This window comes from Serinus canaria, chromosome 5 (assembly GCF_022539315.1).
Source record: "Serinus canaria isolate serCan28SL12 chromosome 5, serCan2020, whole genome shotgun sequence".
Taxonomy (NCBI): domain Eukaryota; kingdom Metazoa; phylum Chordata; class Aves; order Passeriformes; family Fringillidae; genus Serinus; species Serinus canaria.
The window spans coordinates 24,992,777-25,014,346 of NC_066319.1; the positions used below are offsets into that span (position 1 = coordinate 24,992,777).

General features: G+C 39.5%; 2 protein-coding genes across 4 annotated transcripts; one reads left to right on the forward strand and one right to left on the reverse strand.

The window, feature by feature from the left end:
- Nucleotides 1-134: 134 nt before the first annotated feature.
- On the forward strand, nucleotides 135-13,168 carry NUSAP1 (nucleolar and spindle associated protein 1). 3 transcript variants are annotated; one of them, XM_050975110.1, is made up of 12 exons: nucleotides 135-300; nucleotides 1,447-1,512; nucleotides 2,635-2,826; nucleotides 3,859-4,033; nucleotides 5,660-5,743; nucleotides 6,458-6,558; nucleotides 7,248-7,307; nucleotides 7,505-7,692; nucleotides 9,751-9,926; nucleotides 10,897-11,007; nucleotides 11,555-11,660; nucleotides 12,119-13,168. In XM_050975110.1, the coding sequence occupies exons 1-12, from the start codon at nucleotides 208-210 to the stop codon at nucleotides 12,204-12,206; spliced, it is 1,440 nt and encodes a 479-aa protein (XP_050831067.1). In that variant the 5' UTR covers nucleotides 135-207; the 3' UTR covers nucleotides 12,207-13,168. The 3 variants fall into 3 exon arrangements, with proteins under 3 accessions (XP_050831067.1, XP_009100315.2, XP_050831068.1); XM_050975111.1 differs by lacking the exon at nucleotides 135-300 and adding an exon at nucleotides 373-790; XM_009102067.4 differs by lacking the exon at nucleotides 7,248-7,307 and having other exon boundaries at nucleotides 136-300.
- Nucleotides 13,169-14,009: 841 nt separating this feature from the next.
- Nucleotides 14,010-21,532, reverse strand: NDUFAF1 (NADH:ubiquinone oxidoreductase complex assembly factor 1). Its single transcript, XM_009102065.4, has 5 exons — nucleotides 21,332-21,532; nucleotides 19,482-20,090; nucleotides 17,481-17,666; nucleotides 16,207-16,281; nucleotides 14,010-14,550 (listed from the first exon to the last, which is right to left on the reverse strand). The coding sequence occupies exons 2-5, from the start codon at nucleotides 19,983-19,985 to the stop codon at nucleotides 14,410-14,412; spliced, it is 906 nt and encodes a 301-aa protein (XP_009100313.1). The 5' UTR covers nucleotides 19,986-20,090; nucleotides 21,332-21,532; the 3' UTR covers nucleotides 14,010-14,409.
- Nucleotides 21,533-21,570: the final 38 nt, after the last annotated feature.

The window sequence follows — 21,570 nt, forward strand, 5'->3', positions numbered from 1 at the left end:
CTACCGGGAACGCCTCATCTCTTGAAAATAAGCACGCGCGGCAGGCCGCGCCGCCATTGGTGGCTCCCGCGCTCCGCCCTTTTGACCACGCCCCCTTTCTGTTCTAGCCAATGGGCTGGCGGAGCGGGCCAGTTCGAACTGCGGGGGCGGTGCGCGCGGTTTCGGTTGGCGCGCGGCGGGCAGGGCCGCTCGGTCGGAGCTGCTGTCATGGCGCTCGCTTCACTGCAGCCCCTGGAGGCGCTGAAATACGCCGAGCTCCAGCGCATCGCCAAGGCCGCCGGGCTGAGGGCTAACCTTCGGGTGAGGCGGGGGCGGTTGCGAGGGAGCGCTACCCACGAAGCTCCGGGTTCTGGGGTGTTCCCGTGCCCGGTAGCGAGAACGCATCCCTAGCCTCCCGGGGCGCACCCGCCCGGGTCTGGAGCGGCCCTGGCAGCGGCACCGCCCGCGGGATGCCTGGGGCTGTGCTGCCCTCCAGGGTGCTGGCACGCAATCGGGGAGGGAGAGAGCGGGGCTCCGGTGTCCCCCGGGCATCGAGAAGGGGCGGCTGCCCCCTCCTCTGCTGGCCCGGCTGGTCCCCCACGCCGGTGTCCCCGCGCCGTTCGCCCCGGCGCGGGTCTTTGTGTGTGTTTGTTTGTTTGTTTGGCTTGGCTTGGCTTGGCTTGTTTTGGTTTTTATTTCTTACGACTCGGAGTGGGAGGAACGGCGACAAGAGAGCACCTTAAGAGAGGGCGGAGAGGGCGCGCCTGGCGGTCGCGCTTGAGGTCGCCCCGGGCCCTGCCTGGAGCTGCAGGTGCGTGTGAGGCACGGCCGGGCTCCTCCCGCAGCCACGCACAAGTCAGAAAGCCTTAAAAAAAAGATCCTGCGGGCACAAGGCAGCTCCCTGCCTCACAGGACTAAGATTTTTTCTGGGAATGTTAGTTCTGGGGTACTTGGACTGTTTTTGTGCTGACCTTCCCACGTAGGTGTTTAGGAGTCTTACATAGCCTGAACTATCAGTGGTGTGTTTTCATCGTTGTTTTTTTACTATTACTGCTGAACGTATGCGAGGGATGAAAAGAATGCTTTGCATGTAGCATGGGCAAGACAGAAGCAATTGCAGAAATTTGACACAATTTTAATTCAAGTTCAGCTGCGCTATGGGGCTTCAAACAGTTTGTCTCTTTCCTTGAACAATGAACCTCCTGGAAAATAGAGCAGGAGAAACCTAGTCAAGGAAATTTGCCTTTGTGCCTCCGTGGAGAACATGCTGCAGATTTATCTGTGGCATTAGGCACTTTCTCTAGCTGACTGACTCGAGCACGTCCTCGGTGTGTCCTTGTCCTGTTGGATTCAGGAAATGTTCTGCTCCCTTGTTGGGTCAGTTTATAGGATGTGAGTTGGGCCTGGACAGCTCTTCAGTGACTTAATGGACTGCTTGGTTCATGTGTTGTTTTGATTTCTCTTCAGGCAGATAAATTACTGGAATCACTGAAGCAACACTTTGAAAGGACAAATGAAGAAAGTGAAAATATGGTAACATAATACATCAGACCTTGTTTTTAAGAAATGTAAACCTTAATTTGTAACCCATAGAGCAGGACATGTGCTGAAGGGTAATTTTTGACCACAATGGGAACTATAATAGAAATACCTTTTTCTTCTTAGTGCCCTTAGTTTAAAGAACTTATATACTGATAGAAATACGTATGCTAATGTTAGTTTTGAAGTGGCCTCTATGACTAAAAGCTGATTTTCTTTCAGCTGCCAAAATTAACTGTGTATTTTTCAGCTTCAGTACATACTTATTCTCTGTGAACAATAACATTTAATTTCCACTGAACAAACATTAATTCTTGCTTGTTTGGCTCCAAACACTATTCAGTACCAAATATAAAAACATTTTATTCCTTTTGCATGCCTAAATGAAGGGGCTTAGGTACTAATTGGAAAGCATTTTGTATCTGCTACAATTTACTTCCTCTATAATAAAAGCAATATAGTTGTACTACTTCCTTTATTTGCCTCTTAGTGTTTTGTTTTCTTAACTTTTTAAAAAGTTTTCAGTAAGCTGAATTTTTGTTGAGTGTGGCAATGTTTTTGATTAAAGTAATTTGTTATCTGCTTTTTCTAAAATACATCTCCCATTAAATGCATCCCTTAAAAATCTTCTTTAAAGGCTTGAGGAACTGGTGTAAACCCTGTCAGCTTTTTTACAATTTTCACGAGCAGGAAAGGAGCCCTGTTTTCACTGGTGAAGAGCATTGCACAAGTGTACAAATATTAAAGGGTCATGGCGTCATGCAAGTTAGATTTCAAATATAAAATATTAGGTTTTTATAATCTTATTAAAATGAAATATGATAAACCAATCATAGGAATTGTATTGAAAGTCTCCAAACAATGCTTTGATGAGAGCATTGATGCTGTCACCAATGAGATGAGATGATGCTTTGATGATGCTCTCATCAAAGAGCTTTGATGCTTAGGGGAACGTAGATAGTGCCAGTTTCTTGATTACTATGCTGCTACATGGCATGCTACTGTTTATTCTCAGTGTAAAATACTTTTTAGAAATAATTAAATTGAAACTGGTCTGGAGTATTTAATTCGTATTTGTGTCAGATATCTTCCAGTTATAGTATTTTTCTGCTACAGGGTCCTGTAAAGAGTGCATCTGCTTCCATTAAATCGGATGAACTGAGCAATCAGGAAGAAATTACGTCTGATTCAGTGTGTTTCATTACAAAAAGAGGTGGTAAGGATAAGAAAATAAAAAGAAAAAAGAGGAACTCCCATGAGGAAACTAGTAGCAGTGAAGAAAACCCAGTGCTTTCTGATGAGAAACAGGTGATTTGCTTTGCATGCTTTCATGTGCTGTCCTCCCTTCCTCTGAGCATAATTTAAGCCCACTTGATTTCTTTTCAGTCCCCATTTTTAGATGGTGTGTGTTCATATATGTGTATTTGTGTGTATAGACACATACAAAAATTGTTATGCAAGCATTCTGGTACTAGTCTTTTGTATTTTGTAGCGCTGACTTTTGACCATTTATGCACTACCCCATAATGAACTGACATTACTTCTAGTCACTGCTTTAAGAAAATAAATTCCTCTAAGAAATATACAATTCCAAACACTTTATCTGAGTGTAAGGCTGCTTTCACTAGTTCATTGTAATATTCTGAATCTTAAGCTAGTTTCACAATTTATCTAAAATAAGGCTGCTCTCTCTTTTTTGGTACAGAAAAAAATATCAGAAGTTGCACAATTGCCTAAACCTCACAATTTTTTTTATTGTGAGGGTTGTGTGACTTAGGGAGAGAAAGTTAGAAAGTGAGACGGAGGTTGAATTTTTTTTTTTGAGTTACAAGGAGTAGGTAAATTAAGAACTGTGTGAAATACTTTTACTGAGGTAGAGGAGGGAAATGAGAAAATGAGGAGTGTTAATTTTTTAGTGTTAGAGAATTGTACAGCATGCAAAAATACAACAATAAAAAGTCCCCAGTAAATTTAATCTTGCTTATAAATCATTAACTGTAATCCATAAAGGCAATTTTATACTAAAATGTGAGAGCTATGCAGGTCAAAGCTTTCTAATATATCTAAGTTTGTGAAGTAACAGGGTAAGTATTTCACAGGTTAATTCAGTTTGGACCTCAGAAAAATCTCTTGCGCAATCTCCCACTCAAAGCAGACTCAGCTATGAGGTTAGAGGCCAGTGCTTTAGGCTTTATCCAATCTGATGCTGAAAACCCTTGAGGATGAAGGCTCTGCACCTCTCTGGGCAATCTGTTCCACTGGCTCATTGTTCTCAGAACAGCAGCCTTGCTTTATATCCAGTTGGTACAAACTGGTTAACCAAGTATGTTTAAATTGCAGGTGCATTCTGAAATGAAAGAAAATGAAGTGCCTCAGGGTGAGCACAAAAAGGGGCAGAAGATATCACAAAACAAAATCCAAATAACTGAAGAGAGAGCTAATGAGAATCCAGGGATGAGTGCTGGACAGAAGAAACAGGCAGAGAAGACTTCTACTAAAGGCAGGGGAGGACAATGTAAGTAGAAAATTGGATAAAAGTAACTTTAATTTGTGCTACTTAGAATAACCAAAAGATAATTTTATTGCATCTTCATACAATTTTTGGGGCACATCTGTTGATCAGTACCTTGTTCTGGGGATACCAGAAGAAAATTGGTCTGGCTTGAGTTTGTGTTACTTGTTTAACATTTGTAACACAAATCCACAAATTCTGCAGTGTAGGAATTTTGCTGGCTTTGACTTCAGAACTTTTTAGTGAAGGATTCTTCAGAGATGAGTGTATTTGAGTTTTGCACTTCCAAAAGGATCAGTGCCTTTTGGAATACCCTTGAGGTGTTGTTTGGCCACTAGGAGGTGGCAAGAAAGGGAGGACTTGCTTCGTTATGGTCCATTTATCTTTTTCCACAGGTGAGCAGTTTTATCTTTTGCTTTCCAGGAGTAAAATCAGCAGAAAACATAAAATCCTTTACCATTTGTTTGAACTACCTAAGAGTATCTGAATGTGTTCCACTGGATCACTTTTTCATCTGGTGGTGTTTTTAGTCCTTCAAACACAATGCCACTGAAAATATGAATTAATTTTTCCTCCACTGCTTTGTGTATGCAGCTGACATGAAGAAATGAATTTGTCTACCTAGTCTGATAATTTCTTGATATTGAGGGGTCTGTCAAGTAAGATACACTTCTGCATTTGCTCTGTTAGGCTCAGTGTATGTAGTCTGTAAGTAAGTTCATTATGGATATTCTTGTTGTTCCATAGAATTTATAAGGACAATCTTATGGGAGACCACCAATAATTTTGAACTAACTAAAAAATATGGGGTTTTCTATGAAGGTTGTTTTTAAAAACAAAAGCAAGAGGGTAGGTGGGGCATGCTTGGGGGCATTGCTCATCCTGACAGTTGGTACAGTGCTCATCTCTTCCTACAGCTATAGTAACAAGTCTGCATTTAATATCAACAAATTGATTTTTTAACTGCATGCCATTATTTGTTTCCAATAAGGGCTTTTTTCAATATATTGTGGTTATCTAAGTTTACTTTTGAGGGGATGTGAATGACCAGAAATGCAAGTGTTTGCTGTTGATATCCAAATGATGAATTTGATGTCAAGTTGTTTCCTGATTTTTTTTTTTCTTAAGAAAATTAATCATTAAAATGTGAACGTGAGCGTATTACTACACCTGGGAGCAGAGATGACAAAAATAACTTGGACTTTGTATGCAAATAAGGCAGTGGCAGAAAAGGTGGTCAAAAGGCATTTTGTCTTTAGTATTAACATTTAAAAAACACATATCAAGGCCTGAGAATTTAAAGGGTTTTTTTTTACCATAAATACAGTTCTCTTGTAAACTTTCCCTGAAAAATATTTTACTTTCGTAAGATACTAACCTAATATGACTTTAGGATTCATGCTGGGCTTGTGGTTTGTCAAGATATATTATTAATGACAAACCAATTAAAGCACTTTTGAGAGCCTTAGAACATACCTATTCCAGATGGTTCTATTTCTCAAAACCTACACCCACTTTGAAGAGATAAAGTGTGTTGTGAAACAAACATTGGAACAACATTTAAAACTACTGTGATTACTTTAAATTATCCAGGAGTTGTAATGATTTTGTCTAATCTTGCTGTACCAGGTAATGCTCATCCTGCAGGAAGGAAGATCCCTTTACATGCAGGCCGTGCATCTAGGTCTGCAGGAGTGACAGCTACCACACCAAGTAAGATAGCCTGCCTTCTTTAGGAAGAGATGTGTTTTCTCTGTGTAAAGAGAGACTTTACTTAGCGTTTTACAAATCAGATTTCTATTCCTGCTCAAATAAAAGAATATCCTCTCTTTAAAAAGCAAGAAAAAAAAAATCCCAAATGTTACATTTCAAGGTACATATTCCAGCTTGTAAATTCATAGTTGTAAATGACTGCCATGTATGTTAAAAAACTGGTTTATTGAACATTTTGGTGACTTCTCCATACAATACTTGTATTAATGATTTTCAAAGAACAGGAACACATACATGCTATTATTCCCGCTTTTTAGTTTTCACTTCATAAATACTATGGTTGTGCTGTACTACTGTACATTAGCTCATGTTCATCACTTCTTAAAATGTGTTTAATCATCTCAAATGTAGAAGTATTTATTGTTTTCTTTAACTGCAAAATTTGGGGGTTGGGTTGGATGATCCTTAGAGGCCCCTTCCTTCCCAGGCCCTGATTCTATAATCCTCCAGATTACCAGGTAATGGGCCACGTAACTGGTGAAGGAGAATCTTTTGGTCCTGTTTGGTCAGCTGTGTCTACAGCCTTTAATTAGAGGGATGCATTGACTTCTTTGAGGCCATGACAATAGGTGTCACAAAATTCTCCTTTTATGTACTAAACTCCCCTAGAACCATATTATATCTGTCAATGTTCTTATTTTTGGAACTTCTTAGACTTTAAAAAGTTGCATGAGGCTCAGTTCAAGAAAATGGAATCTATTGCTGACTACATGGAGAGGAAAAAAAAACTGAATGAAAGTTGCAGCACAGTCAAGGTAAGAGATAAGATGGGAAGATACCCATTGTTGGCATATCAGTGTTTCCAGGGCCTTTCTGTAAAAGTCCTGGCAGGTCTCTTTACATCAGTAAGTAGCTGGTCATGTGAACCTACAGTGGAATATTATAACCAATATATATAGTTATTTGTATATAACTTATATAACAATACAAAGTTTTACATGTTAACTGTGTATTGCTGTAGAAACCAACAACTAACTTGTTGTTTTTGAGTAAAAATAATCATCACAATTACTTTTGTGAAAGATCTCCTGGATCTTTTGTTTACAACTGTTTGAATTGCTGCAAAATTTAACCAAGGGGATAGGTTATTTTTCAAAGAGCAGGAATTTAATATTTTCTCTTTTGTGCCTGAACTATCATCCTATGGCTGCATATAATTCTCCTTAAAAATACATTCAATATGTGTTGTTCTCAGTTCTTGTATTTCACCCTCACACTGGTGAAAGCTGCTAACAGGGCCTCTCACAAAGTGCAGTAGAGCCTAAAAAAGTGACAGTAATGTATCGATGAATGTGTGAATGAATATGGCAATGGCCATAGAATTGTTCAGGTTGGTTACTCTAGCACTGTCCTTATCAAACAGTAACAATGAATGAAACTCCTGAACACTACATTTATTTTTTAAATGTATCAATTTATACTTCAGACAAATTGCTATTGGCAGGTGCTGACCAGAAAATCAAATCCCTTAAGAGCATCAGAAAAAGACACTCCGTATTCTAAGGTGTGTGTTGTCAGGTCAATTTAATAATAAAAAAAACTTACATTTAAAATATGCTTTTAAAGATGAAAAAATGGGAGAAAACTGAAGAGGCCGTATGCTTCTGATTCACTGCGTGTTTTCCCTTCCTCTTGGCTGCTTTCTAAGTAAATTTTCAGCAGAGTATGGTATATGGTAACTCAGAATTTGCTTTTCCCTAGAAACAAGCCAGTGGCAAAAGATTTTTATTCAGCCCAAATCCAGAAAGAGGCAGATTCTCCACCACCAGCACTCCTTGTAACCTCCGGCGCTCACCACGCAATTCTCTGAACGCTGCTAATCGGAGCATTTTATCCCAGAAATCTTCATTTCATCCTTCTGTACTTTCAACATCCAAAATGAATGTCAGGTAAAAAGAACAAACCAATGCTACCAGCAAGTCATTTGATGTGATACAGTCACACTGACTGTGATTTTACTCCATTATTTCTCTTCCAAACATGAACTATGTAAGACTAATTCTGACTACTAACTTTCAGCCTGGCTTTGTGGGTGGTTTAAGCCTCATTGTGCTGTTACTGTCTTCATTCTTCATTTTTATGTCTGTTAGAAGAATCTCAAGTCCTGGCTTTCATTTTTCTAAAGCCAAATGATGCAAAATCAAGCAAATTACTTTTCTTCTATTACTGTGTTAGGTTTTCTATTTTGCTAAGCAGCCAATAGCTTCTGTTTATCCTAATTAATTTTTCTGTAATTTTTTAAAATCAGAACTCTCTTCAGTACTCCGGATGAGTCTTGTGATGGTTTTTAGGCACTTTCTTCCTTTTGTCCTCTACTTCCCCTCCCCTTGAGTGTCCCAGCAGGGGTCCTCTCGTGATTGACTACTATAAGCAGACTGTTTCTAGCAGATGGAAACTGACACCAGAAGTCATGAGGAATTGCTAAATGGATGAACTCTTACTCAATGCTATTATACCTCGTCTTATTTCCTTTTGGAACTTCATGTGTATGTCATCATTCCTCCTCAGTAATTCTCTATTAGTGTTAATACTTCATGAACTTCTGTTATCAGTATGTTTAATTCTCTTCTTAATAATTTTCCTCAAGTCTTGATCAAGAAACGTTTTAAAAGAAGGAATTGAAAGGACAGTCCTTACAGTATCCTATTAATAAATGTTCTTTTTGCTTGGATTTCTAAGGAAAGCCTTTATTTCTACTATTTCTTTGATTTCTAACTATTATACTAATTTTGACTGTAATCAGTTTCCTAAACCTTCCACAGTGACTGAAGTTCTGATTAGATATTCTCCCTTTGCTAACAATACACAGTTGTTCACAGGCCTTGGTTGTGTTCCTTTCTCTGATGACCCTCGCTTTTCCACTTCTGCATGCCAAGATCATGGCTGCTGGGGCTTTTTTTTGTCCCTGACTAAAGTGTATGGGGGATTTTTGTTTTTAAGTCAGATAATGCAACTTCTCATATTGCTGTCTGATAATATATATTTATGAGACTTTGGAATGCAGATCTTTTGCTGTTCAAAGGTCAAAATCAAGATTACAAACTTAATGGCTTTGTTTTTGCTTTAAGTGTCTTTTTGATTTCAATGGATAACAAATGTAAAAAATACACTGCCTCTAGTGTCCTCTTGGATGAGCTTGGATGTCTTCACTGTAGCCCTAATCGATTTCTAGCAATATGTGAACCAAAACATTACTTTCAGAATTTGTTTCCAAAATTCCATTCCACAGTTGCATGTGGTGGACCTTGCAAGCTGTACTTCATCATAGACTTGCTCGCTCCCAAAACCAGCTTTTGTCAACATTTACTCCTTGTCTTCCTAAATCTTGCAAGCTCATGGCTTATTCTCATGCGTTTTTGTGAGATTTTGAATTTTATGCACATGCACATATATGAGTAATCATAGGTGTTCATTAAAAATGTGTATATTTGGAATACACATTTGGAGTACGCATGGAATGTGTTTGTCTTGGTATACAGGTAACTTGTGTGTTTCAAAATTTTCAGCTTCTTCTTCTTGTAGGTCTTTGAGGTCCAGCATTCTGTTAATTGTCTTTCAATTTTTCTTAATTTGAATTTTAAAACTAATGAAATATGCAATGCTTTACTACAGAATCCAGGTCTAAAGTAAATAATATCTCTTGGTGAATAAATCTACTAGCTTATTGCATCCAAATATATTTGCTTTTCAAAATAACAAAAAAGTCAGTTCTTTGTAGTTTCTAGTAGTACTTACTGCTGTTGACACTGGCTCAAAACTTAAAGTGTTATACCAGCAAGGTATTTTAGTATGGTTTTTGTATGAGCTGTGAACATCTGTCACACAGTTAATCTTTCCATCTGTAATAAATAAATTATAATAAATAATATAGAAGGTGATATTCTGGCACTTTGCTTACATTCCTTGAGGGTGACTAAACTTGTCTTTATATTTCTAAAATCTTTCAGGTTCTCAGAAGCCACAAAAGATAATGAGCACAAACGCTCTCTTACCAAGACTCCATCTAGAATGTCTCCATACATGGAGGAGATCTGCACACCTGACACTCAAAAGAGCTTCAAGCTAAAAAGTCAGAAGAACAGTAAGGGAAATGCAAGAAATAATGATCTGACTGCATCAAAGGGTAAGGTGGATGATGAATATTTGGCTCTTTCAGATCAAGACTTTTGTCTTACTGAATTACTGAAAACTTGAAAGTTTTTAACAATTGAATGTCATGTAGACCCAGGTTTCAATTTAATTCTCTAATTAATGACTGGTTCTTCAGAAACTGCAGTAGTTTCTTTGTTTCCTTTGTTTTCCAGTGATTTGGCTAAAATGTTTAGGTGTCACAACTTAAACATATGGTACCTAGCTACCCTCAGAAAAGAGGATAGAAAGTCTTCTAGACGTTTAAGGACTACATAGCAAAAGATTCATATAACAGATACAGGGACACCCCATCAGCACAGAAAGGAATTCCTGACACCTTCTCAGAGGTCTCCTTCTTCTTGTGGGGTTAGCATGCATTAGACTTCTGGCTGTGCTTTAGGACAACCTGTTATCAGCCTCAGCACCCTGATAACTCAGGAAATAAAATAAAGAAAAATCAGAAGTCTTCTGATTACTAACAATTGCTGCAGCAGCACAGCTCTGCTATCCAGCCACTGACACCCTTAGCATTACAGGGATATTTGCATAGGTTAAGAACCCAGAGCTTCCTGGTTTGCTGTATAATACTCATGTTTTCAAGGGGCAAGAAAAATTCCACACTGATCTGCAGCTGGCCTGTTCCAAAAGAATTCTTCTTAAACGTGAAAAACAATTAGGTTCCAAATAGGCATAAAAGAAGCACAATTTGCCTTGAAGGACAAGAAAAACACATGGAGCTGTATGTGCTCTTCCATAGTATAATCATAGCTAAAGGGCCAGTACTCTACAACTCTTGCCCCTCCCTGTTTCAAGTGAGAATTGCATTTTTTGTGTAATTCTATCTTTAGAAGTAGCAGCAGGGACATTTAATGGTTCTTTGGTCTTGATAAGTGTAGTGTGGTCTTTCTGCGTACATTGATGCTCTCGTTACTCTAATTATGGTATCTTGGTGCCTTTTGTAGTTCTTACTCCCTTCAAGTTTGGAGCTCAACCTGCAGAACCCACAAGTGGAAAGAAGACATTTGATCTCAAAGCAAGTCTCTCTCGGCCACTTCGTTATCAGCCACACAAAGGTGCTGTGACCCTGGGCAGCCCTTACACTCAGCTGCTCCTGTGGGGTGCTTTGATACAAACAGTGAGAGCAAAGTTTACAGTCTCTTTTCCTGTCCCTTTTCCATTCTCTCTGGGTTCCCAAATAGTCTGATGTTAAATTTCTTCATAATATGTCCTTCAAGAGCCTCCCTACTGAAGATTAGGATTTTATGACCTAAAGCCCGTAAATACAAGAATAAATATCCTTGCACTCCACTGAATAGATGCATGTACAAGAAATACAAAATATTCCTTACACAATGAGGTGGGATTTTTTAATCTCATCTGAGAAGCTGAACTTTGCATGGGGAGTGTTACTTCTGAGTACAGTCACCTGTTTCTACTTACAGAAGAACTTCTTGTAGGGAATGGGCTGGTGAAACTGATAATACAGCTTAAAGAGGCATGTCATCCTCAAGACAACCAGTAAGAAACAGGCTAGCTAGGATAAATTCATGATAGGAAGTTAAGCACACAATTAGTTACTAAACTGCTAAACTAATTTCTCTTTTTGCTCCTAAATTGTAGGACGACTAAAACCATGGGGAGAATTTAAAGAAAATGCTGTTCCTAATAGGTCTGGTGGTATCTGTTCACACAGGAAAGATTACAAACAGCCACATCTCCAGACAAGGTTAGTACACCACTCGTCTTTTTATAGATAGTGTTACTTAATATAATATTATGATTAATTCTTCTTAGGATTTAAATGTAGTTTAGGAAAGAATACTTTTGTATTAAAGCCATTTTCCCTTCCAATGACTGTTCAATTTCAAGATGGACAACAAAAGGCTGCTTTGAATTTGTTAAGACTTTTTTTCCATGAACAGTATCAGTTCCAGTGTTTGGACATTTACCTTCATCTTGGAAGAAGCTGTCAATATTGACATGATGTTACCTCAAGTGTTAGACCTGCATGTCTCAGCAAATGTATTTCCCTGAATGTTTGGGTTCAGTCCATAATGGTACTCCTATCTCTGCCTATGGCAAAGGCAGCACACTGATTAAAATTGTGTTAGGCTGTGGTCAGCTTCAGATTCCCTTTGTTGCCAGTGTAATAAAACTTGACATGGTCACTTTTTTTCCCTCCAGGGAAGAAAGGCGTGAGGCACTTGAGCAAGACCGAAGAAAGAAAAAGGCTCATGCTCTTGGGAAACGTAGAGGCCTATCTGGGTGTTAGGATGAACGAGAAGTATCAAAGACATCACTGTAAATACTGTTTCTCTCATGTAAAGGCTTGTGCTCTGTGTATGGTTCATGTTGCTTTTAGCTAGTGAAATCCAGAAAGCAATTAATGAGACCTTGTAATGAGCTTTGAGCATAATGTGTCTATGATCAACTTCTCCACTGAGATGAGATTTCTAAACTTTAAGGGGCTTAGAACTCTCTTGTTGCTTCATAATGTTCTCATTTAACTAATGTACTTGACTAAAAGATGTTAAAGAAGAAAATATAAGTGGAAAAAAGATGTTTGAGACGCCTCCTTGCAACTTAGGATAGACGTGTGCATCAGAGTGCACTTATTGTGTGCTAGAATGGAGGCTTTAGATAGCAGCAGCTTCAAAATGTTCTAGTGTTCAAAATGGCAAGATTTGGAAGTACCTGCTTGCCCTGTTCTCCAGATCAATCCTTAAATGCTCTAAGTTACAGCAATTATTCAGCATTTCTAATCTAATTTCTATGAAATAGTAGGAAATTTCCAAGAGAAGAAAAATTATGCAAGCTCTCTGTCAAACTAATGCATAATATAATTGTAAACTACCTTTTTGCAAGTCACAACTGAATTTACAAATTACCAACTGAATGCTTTGAACAGTTAAGGTTTTCTTCCTTTCTATGGTAAATAGCAGTCGTTAAAATTCTCTTGCTTTTCACCTCTAAAATGCTTAGAAGATGTTATAATTGTGTTGAGGTACATTCAATACCTTGGTTTTGTAAGAAGCTGTTACTTTTACATTTAAAAAATATATAGAAAAGTTGTCTGGATTTTTTAGGGATAGAAGTAAAAAGGTAATTTAGCACTTATAATCTCAGCTGTTGAGCAAATAAATGTTTCACTGAATTTAGTGTCCCATCAAATATATGTTGCAATGTCAAGAGGAGGCAATTTTTTTTAATAAAGAAGAGAATAAATATTTTGTATATGTCCTGTTTATAACTGGCTTTATCATTTAGTATACTAACTACAACTGCTTCCTTACTCTGTCACTCTTGTTCACACTAACTGCTGTGTTTTCCTGTGCCAAGTTTTCTTATCAACTCACCTCCCTCCCACTCCATGGAAGATGTTAGCTCTGCTATCTTCCTGGTATCATCCTTCTTCTACAATTAACCTGCTGAATTCAGTGCAAAATGAAAATGGTAGTACAAGATTCTGTTTCAGCATGCTTCATTGTGGTCTCTTCCATATAAAATACAGGTACATTTAATATTTCTAAAGTATACTTCAACAAGGTCACTGTGGAGATCAGTGCTTTGACTACTTAAATTTGACAGCTGAAACATATGCTTTACAAAACAAGGGCTGAGTGGCTATCTTGAATTACTGCCAACTGGATTTCTCTGAAAAGGGGAGGTATTAAAGTTCTGTGCACCAGTTGAGGCTGTGAATTCTTACAACACAGCCAAGTTAGGCTAACTGCACACAGCAGAAGTAGGGATCTGCTCTGCTCTGTAATGGTTGCTAAGTAAGCCAATCTCTGCCTTCTCAGGGAGCAAAGCAAGCTGCAGCTTTCCTCCCACCACTCCTTTGGAGCATTGCTTCTTTCCAACAACCTTGGTTCTGTATCATTGTAGGATTATCTTCAACAGCTCTGAAGGAAAAGTCAAGCCTGCTGCATAGCTCTTGTTTCCATTTTGGCAGTGGCAGCTTTTTCTTTTTTTAGCTATCTAGAGGAGCCAAAGCTAAAGGTTGAAATTCTTCTGCCTTTTCCACTTCTGGTGCTGCTCTTTGTAAATTTCAGAAGCTGGGTCACTCTCAAGCACCAGTCCTCAGAGTATTTATTCTCATCTTTTTCAGTTTAAAACTAGCAAATGCAAGTGTTTTACAGCAGTCAACAAACCACATAATGTAGAAAATGAAAATGTTGGACAAAAAAAGAACAAACTTGTAAAATACTTTGATTTCACCAAGAAGAGTTACTGCCTTGTAAGTAAGAACATCACAACTGCTCTCAGGCTACATTTCAGTCCATCCATCTATGTACAGTCTCTCCATGATTCTGTAGTTGGGAGTTTAAAGATGTCAGTGGTGCCACACTTCATGCACTTATCTATTTAATATTTACATAGGCCCTTCAAGTTGTTAAAAGCCATATGTTTATAAGTATTTTATAAAAATAAACCAAATATCTGAAGAATGTTCCAAAGGACAGCAGCCCAACTTAGACTGGAGTGTTCTTGTCATATGCTTCATAGGCAAACTTTTCTTTATGAGCTCTGTCATTTAGCAGACCAATAAAATCGATCTCCAGCTGGAATGGACCATCTACTTTATCTCCAATGGTGAATCCAAGGGTTCTAACCTAGTTAAAAGACACAGAGGATAGAACAGTATTTATAATATTACAATCAAACTCAGTTGTATCTCTCAGTTCCCTATTTTACACGCTGATCACAGCCATCTTCTTTAAACCGGTATTTGTTCAAAATGCAGCAGCATTTTTTAAGGTTTGAACACTTCACCATCCCATTTTCAATACAGACCCCAGTGGGAAATTACTCCACATGTGCCTTTCAACCACTGTGTAAATAAATCCTTGATTTAAAATGGCCTGAGCCTAAAGCATCAGTTACTCTTATCCTCTGTGCTTTGCATACAGCCACTTTCATCACAATTGGGTTTCTAAACACATTTTCATAAAATCACAATTCTTTCATTAATAGGAGCAACAAAGATGTAATTAAGGATGGAAGGGATCTTTCTAGGTAGTGATACACCATCTACTCTGAAAACAGCAAACCAGACATTTTAGAATTTAATTTTAAGCTGGCATGAAACTTAATTACTGAGTTTAATAGTAAGACAAGGTTCTTAGCCACTGTTTTCCAATTAGAATAATGATCTTAAATATAAGAAAAAATCTATGTGGCTCATGTGTGTTTTCTATTAGCCTGTGGCTTGCCTGAATGCTCCCTCAGCTCTCACAAGTTACAAAACACCTCCATCATTAACAGCTCAGTCCAGTCACCAGTGCAAGCCACCTCATAAACCCAGCTGCCCCAAAGCCCTGCTGAAAGTGCAGGTCTGGGCGGCACCCATGATTTTAAGGACTGCTGTAAGTTTGGGAAAATAATGTCTAGGATGTGTCAGATGAATAAATGTGGACTGAATCTAAATCTATATTGCAAATATATGCTAAATAAATAACAGAACAAAGCTAGGTAAATGCACTGACACTCCTCTGGATCATTCTATTGCTTTCAATGCTATTCCTTCCCCAGCAGCAAACTCTACAAGCAGCCCCTTGGCTTTTGGAGTCCAGAGAGTTTTTAAAGCTCCTTTTTTCCAAATCACATTGCTACAGAAAATCTACAGGAGTCACCTAAACTCTGCTCTAAAGAATCTATTCCTTTGCAAGCCCCAGATACATTGACTGTTCCCTGGCTTTTTTATGTCTATTTAACAATTATTTTCTGTCTTTCCAGGTTCCTAGGAAAACATACATTAGTACCATGAGTACCATTCATTTAAGAGTTGGACTTGATGGTCTCTGTGGGTCTCTTCCAACTCCAAATATTCTGTGTGTGACCAAGACATTTTACTAAGATTTCTTAAATTACCTTCACACTGCTTCCCTGCTTTTGGTTTCTTTAAAACATGTTTGTAAAATTACACTGCAAGTGCATAATTTTTACTGTCAAATGCCACACATAAAATAATCATCAACAAAACTTCAGAGGAGGATACTTAGATCAAGTACTGATTTGTCACTTTAACCCCTAGTAAATATTTTTAAATAGCCCATATACAACTTATGTTTTCATTTACCACACATGAGAATAAATACCTTATAACATGAAGAGGCCCTTCAATTGCAAATTCACAAACATTAGAGAATTTTTAAGTTATCTATATCAGGCCATCTTGAAGGAAATTCTGAATTTCTTACAGAGCAGTTGTGTGCTCCTTATACTGCCTTTTCAAATGAAATTTCAAATAAAGCCTACAGAAAACTTGCCTTGTCTAACCAGACAGGATGCTGGTTATCCTGGACTCTTCCCCGACTGGAGAGAAAGAATTTGGAGAATGGAATCTGACATAAACAAAACAAAACAAAATCAGACTAGTATCAGCAGTGTATAAAACAGAAACTTAGGGAAAAGAAAATAACCTGTTAGTAAAGTAACACTCTGCTATATCTGGTACTAGCATTAGCTGGGTACATAAAACTGGCACAAAGAAATGGGCCACATTAACCCTTTCAACTGGCCACTCACAGCCAGCTCCAGGCCCAGCCTGTCCTGCGGTGGCCGCAGCCATCACCCTGTCAGGACACAATGAACGGCTGCAGCACAGAAGGCAGCTGAGAGAATCTCAGAGTGAGAATATCTCCTTCCAGTAACATGGAAATATAAACCAGAAATTACTGCAAAGTCAACCACGGGTACATGCTGACAGCTCATCTGTACCCAAACTGTGCATTTCACAGCGCAAACTTCATACTCAGACATCAGTGTCGCTAGCAAAGTACTTCAGGGTAATGAAAATATTTCTTTGAAAGTAGTAGGAGCAAGAAAGCAGGGCTGGCTGGCGAGGGTGAGAGTAAACATCCAAGCCAGCAATGACACTCCAACTTTCATCCTCCTGGTTCCTTGTCTGTGGAATAGCAGGCTTTTCCCACATGATTGGATAATGGTATCGTGGAGCACTCAACACCAATTCATAGGGATGTGCAAACCTCCCTATAGTTGTCATAAGAGAATTATTTCTGGTTCCCAAGGTGCACCAGAAAAGAGCTGCAACTCACATTTAAAATATTATTATTATATTATTCTGTGTCACAGAGTCAAGGGTCACCAATGAGAAACCCCAACTCTTGAGTTCGACTGACTCCAGAGAGACTGCAAATTAAGCAAATCCTGTTGCCTGGAACAAATCCTACAACAGCCCACACCCATTTGCATTAGAGATAAAATGGTTACCACAGAGAATATTCCAGGCAACACCTGCTAAGTTTCAACTGCTGTACCTATCCTATTACTCCAGTAAGAGCCAACAGTAGGCATTCAGAGAAACAGATAGTGGACCAATTCTTTAACACAATTGACACAGTGTGCCCTCCCCTAGTCCAGTTTTGGGAACTCCCAAGCCAAAGGCACATGTCTATTGTATAAAGAAAACGTCGAGTGGACAGCAATTCTTTCCACTGTAAATGTGGAAAGAATTCCCCTTCCTGTGTTTTGGCCAGGACCTCAAGACAGTCTCATTAGTTTGAAAGACTCATTAGCTCACCGTTATTTCCTCCCAGTATGGGCCTCCTCGGGTAAACATGAAGTAGCTGTAGAGGTCATCCTTTTGATGAGAGAAGTAGGGGTCTGTATAAATGTTTACCATCCAAGGTCTGCCATCACCACGGACACGTAAATACAGACTATTGAAGTTTGACCAGTCATAATATTTCTTCCTGTTAAAAGATCCCTACAAATTATTGATAAATATAATTATTTCTGCTTAATAGAGGGACACTTTCATTATGAGGAACAGAGCATTGTTGCTTTGATCACGGCCCTTGTTATTATGTCAGATAGTGTTTACAGTAACACAGTGAACACAGCTACTCTGTCATCACCCTGGCTGCTGAGCTCACTGAATTTCCTTCAGCACCATTCTAGAGACCACAAATTGCAATATTGCCGCCCGAGGACTCACACTTTCATTATAAGCCACAATTTTGTAACTATCAGAAATCAGACCTCCTTCCTAGGACAGAATTCCCTACCAGGCAATTACACAAATGCTGCAGTGATAGATCAGCACTTACATAGTTCACTAAATTTAATATTCTCTGGTCAGTTCTAGATCATTCAGAAGTGACGGCAGGAAATTGAAGCAGTGAAATAATTTATCCCCTTTGATAACTTCCCAACAGAAGACTAATGAATACTGGGAGAATTTATTGTTTTCCAACTTTTTTTATCATTAACTGTGTAAAATAATAAGATTGCAAGCATGTCTAATTCTTTATTGCATTTTTTCCAAAGATCTGAAAAATCCATCCTGATGTTGTCATTTGTATGATGACATATCCTCAGAGAGTCCTCAGAGAGCAACAGTGTAGTCACTTGGAGCAATGACGGGCAGAGGGCAGGGTTATTCTTGGCGAGTCTGGCCAAGAAGTCAAAATTAGCACCAAAAATTCAGATGCTTCCCTGTTATTTTACAGCACTACTATGATTACCTATCAGCTATTGTTCTACCAACTCATCTTGTAGGTAACAGAATAAGTAATTATGAATATATAAATATAAGGCCTGTAGCTACTTCATTTTATGGTTTTAACAGTTTTGAGCCTTTCTACTTAAATAAGGATGGACTGATACACTCCACTACTTCAGAATTAGGAGGTGAAAGTTTGAGTCATTTGCACAAGTCAGTAGCAGTGCTGAGAGTTTAACTCAGACAAGACTCCACTTGTTCCAGTCATCTGATCTAATGTCACCATTTTAATCAGTGTTCATACGTTTCTCATTTACCCACTGATTTTGCTTACTCATATTCTCTGCTCCCCAAGATTCTGGCCCAGAAATTATTGTACCTAAGCACTTGTGCCAAGACACAAACAACGGAACACATTAAATATTTAAGGATTTTATCCAGCGCATGAAAATGTTCCTTTGCTTTTAAAGGTGCTTAGAAATACGGGATGAAACAAGCAGTATCTCTAATAAGCACACCCATTTCTGGTTCTATTTTGCTCAATTCTGAGCTATCAAAGATATGTGTCTTGCTTTTTTTCTGATGTACAGTAGGAGGCAGACCTTTAAAAAGTACATTTCAAAGCACTGTTTTCTGTTCCTGGGAGAAAATGATTCATTCACCCTGACCAAGTCTGATGAACAGACCAAGTTAAAGCCCAGAAAATTCTTACTTATGACACATTCAATCAACTTCAAATTTAGAAAGATTTTTATTTTATTCATACCAATTTTGGATATAAAGTTTCATTCCAGATCCTTCATTTGTAAGGATGCTGCAAATAGGTCTATCTATTGCACATAAGTAAATGATCAAATAGGTATTATTCATTTTCTAAGAAAGGAAAATTAAATCCAAGAAAAAATTTAAGTTCCTTCCAGGTCAGAGCAGGCACAGCAGCAATTACAAGTCTGAGAGAAAATGCAGTACTCCTGAAAGTGATCAGCAGTAAAGAGCAGGCCACTTGCTGTCACTGGCATTCCACAAACACCATCAGATCCAGTATCAGAAGCTGTGCAAACATGGAGCTGTACTTACCACTAGCGGTCTGGATCTCATACTGCAATATCCACTGTATTTTGTCTCCCCATCACGAGGCACTTCTGTATTGAGGGTTCCATACAGCAGAGCAGCCTGGTTATTCCTACCCAGTTTGATGTAAACTTTACTTTTCCCTCCAATCTCCACATCAGAGGAAATAACCCATTTATTTAAATCTTCTTGGCTCCTAAACTGCCACAACACCCTTGTTTGTTCCAGCAAGTGCTGATTTAATGGATGGCCTCCAGGTCCTTTCAAGTACTCTTGGGTTTCCTTCTTCAGCAAGCTTAGATGAGTCTTCAGGTGATCAATGCTCTTCTTAAAGCTGAAATCAGCATTCTGCCAAAACAGTTTTTTCTCAGGCACTGCCCCTGGCCTCCTGTAGCTGCTGTACAGTTTTGAATTGCTGAGAAGAGGTCCAAGTGAGGAGAGCAAAACTCTGTGCCTGCAGCATGCACCATGGAAGGAAGCACCATTCAGCAACATCACAGCCAGAGCCATACTGGTGACTTGAAGAATTCACGTCCAGTAAGGAAATTAATGGATTGAAAGTTAACTTAACAACAGAACCTGTATTCAGAGCTATCTTACTGTAGTTATCTTCACCTTTAATGAAAAAGAGAAAAGGTTATAAAAAATTACATATGGGATGCTTGTGAAATTATTTAACTTTTTAAACAATACTAGCTAGAAATCCAAGTAATTGGAAAACAGAATGGAAAAAAATTATCAGGAATGACACTTCCTCAGAGCTTGAGTTTACTTATTGACTTCCACCCTATGCCTTCCCCTCTCCCCATAGTGTAAATCCCCATGCAAATAAGAAAACCCAAGTAAACTACTTCAAATAAAACTGAAAAGAGAAAAGAAAATAAATTTCTCTTCATCCCTTCCAACAATAAGTTTAGGTGTTATGGATAACACCAGCAAAAACAACCCATGAAGGTTTCTAAAAGATGACACCTATATAACTAAAAAGTTTTATTCCTGCATGAAAATCACAAATTCTCAACAGGCAGATGCTGCTGGCACACAGACAAAAATGACAATCTCATCTGACACAGATGACAAGACTTTCAAAATACTAAGTCCCACAACCTTCTTCCAAGTCATCCTCAATATACCTGTGTTAGGATTACAGAGACATTTGCAAAGATTGAAAAGTTTAACATGAAAGACTACAATTCAATATGTTTTTTTTTTTTTTTTTAAGAAGGCTTCAGGAAAACTGCGCTCAATGCTCTGTACAGAGGCTATTTTCTCTTACTCGTAAAGTTAAACGGGTTTTTTTGGGGTTTTTTTTCATGACACAGAACAAAACCAAAAATGATGTCACGTGCATTCAACTTCTGTGAGCTTTTAAGAATGGAGTCAGGCACCCCACTCATATCCTCTATATGTCACTCACCTTCCTTTATTCACTGTAAAATTTACTACTGTTATTCTCACACTCTAATGTCTTAAGCTACACAGAAGAAACCCACATTATGCTCTGTCGTGCACTTCACACGATCGGAGCAAGTTCGCCATCAAGAAACCCTGTCTCCTCATTGCTTCAGCCGAGTACCAGAAGAGAGCAGAGAATTTGAACACATTTCATTTTAGCCGAGTTTTGTCCCTCGGCAAGGCTTTGGCAGCCCGCCGCTGTAGCGCCAGCCCGGTGAACGGCCCGGCAGCTGCGACGCCTCGGCCTGGGCACCGGGCCCGGATCCCGCCCGCACGACTGAGCCCGGCGGGCAGAGGCGAGGCCAGGACGGGGGGCGGCGGCCGAATCCCGTCCCCGCAGAGCGGCCGCCCCACCGCTCCGGCTCCGTGACCAACAGACCGCGGCACCCACACAGCCTCACCTTCCCGCCGCCGGGTCCGCCGCGCCCGGGCCGGCCAAGGAACGAGCACCGCACCGCACCCCTCCGCTCCGGTTCCGCCGCCAGCGACGGCGGCCACCGACGTCCCGCCCAGAGCGGCGGGCGAGGCGCGATCCGTGACCGCCGCGGATCTCCGGGCGCCGGAGGAGCGGCCGCGGGGACAGCGCGCGGCTCCGGGAGGGGACGGCGGCGGCCCCGCCCTCGCCCCGCCCCACAGGCCG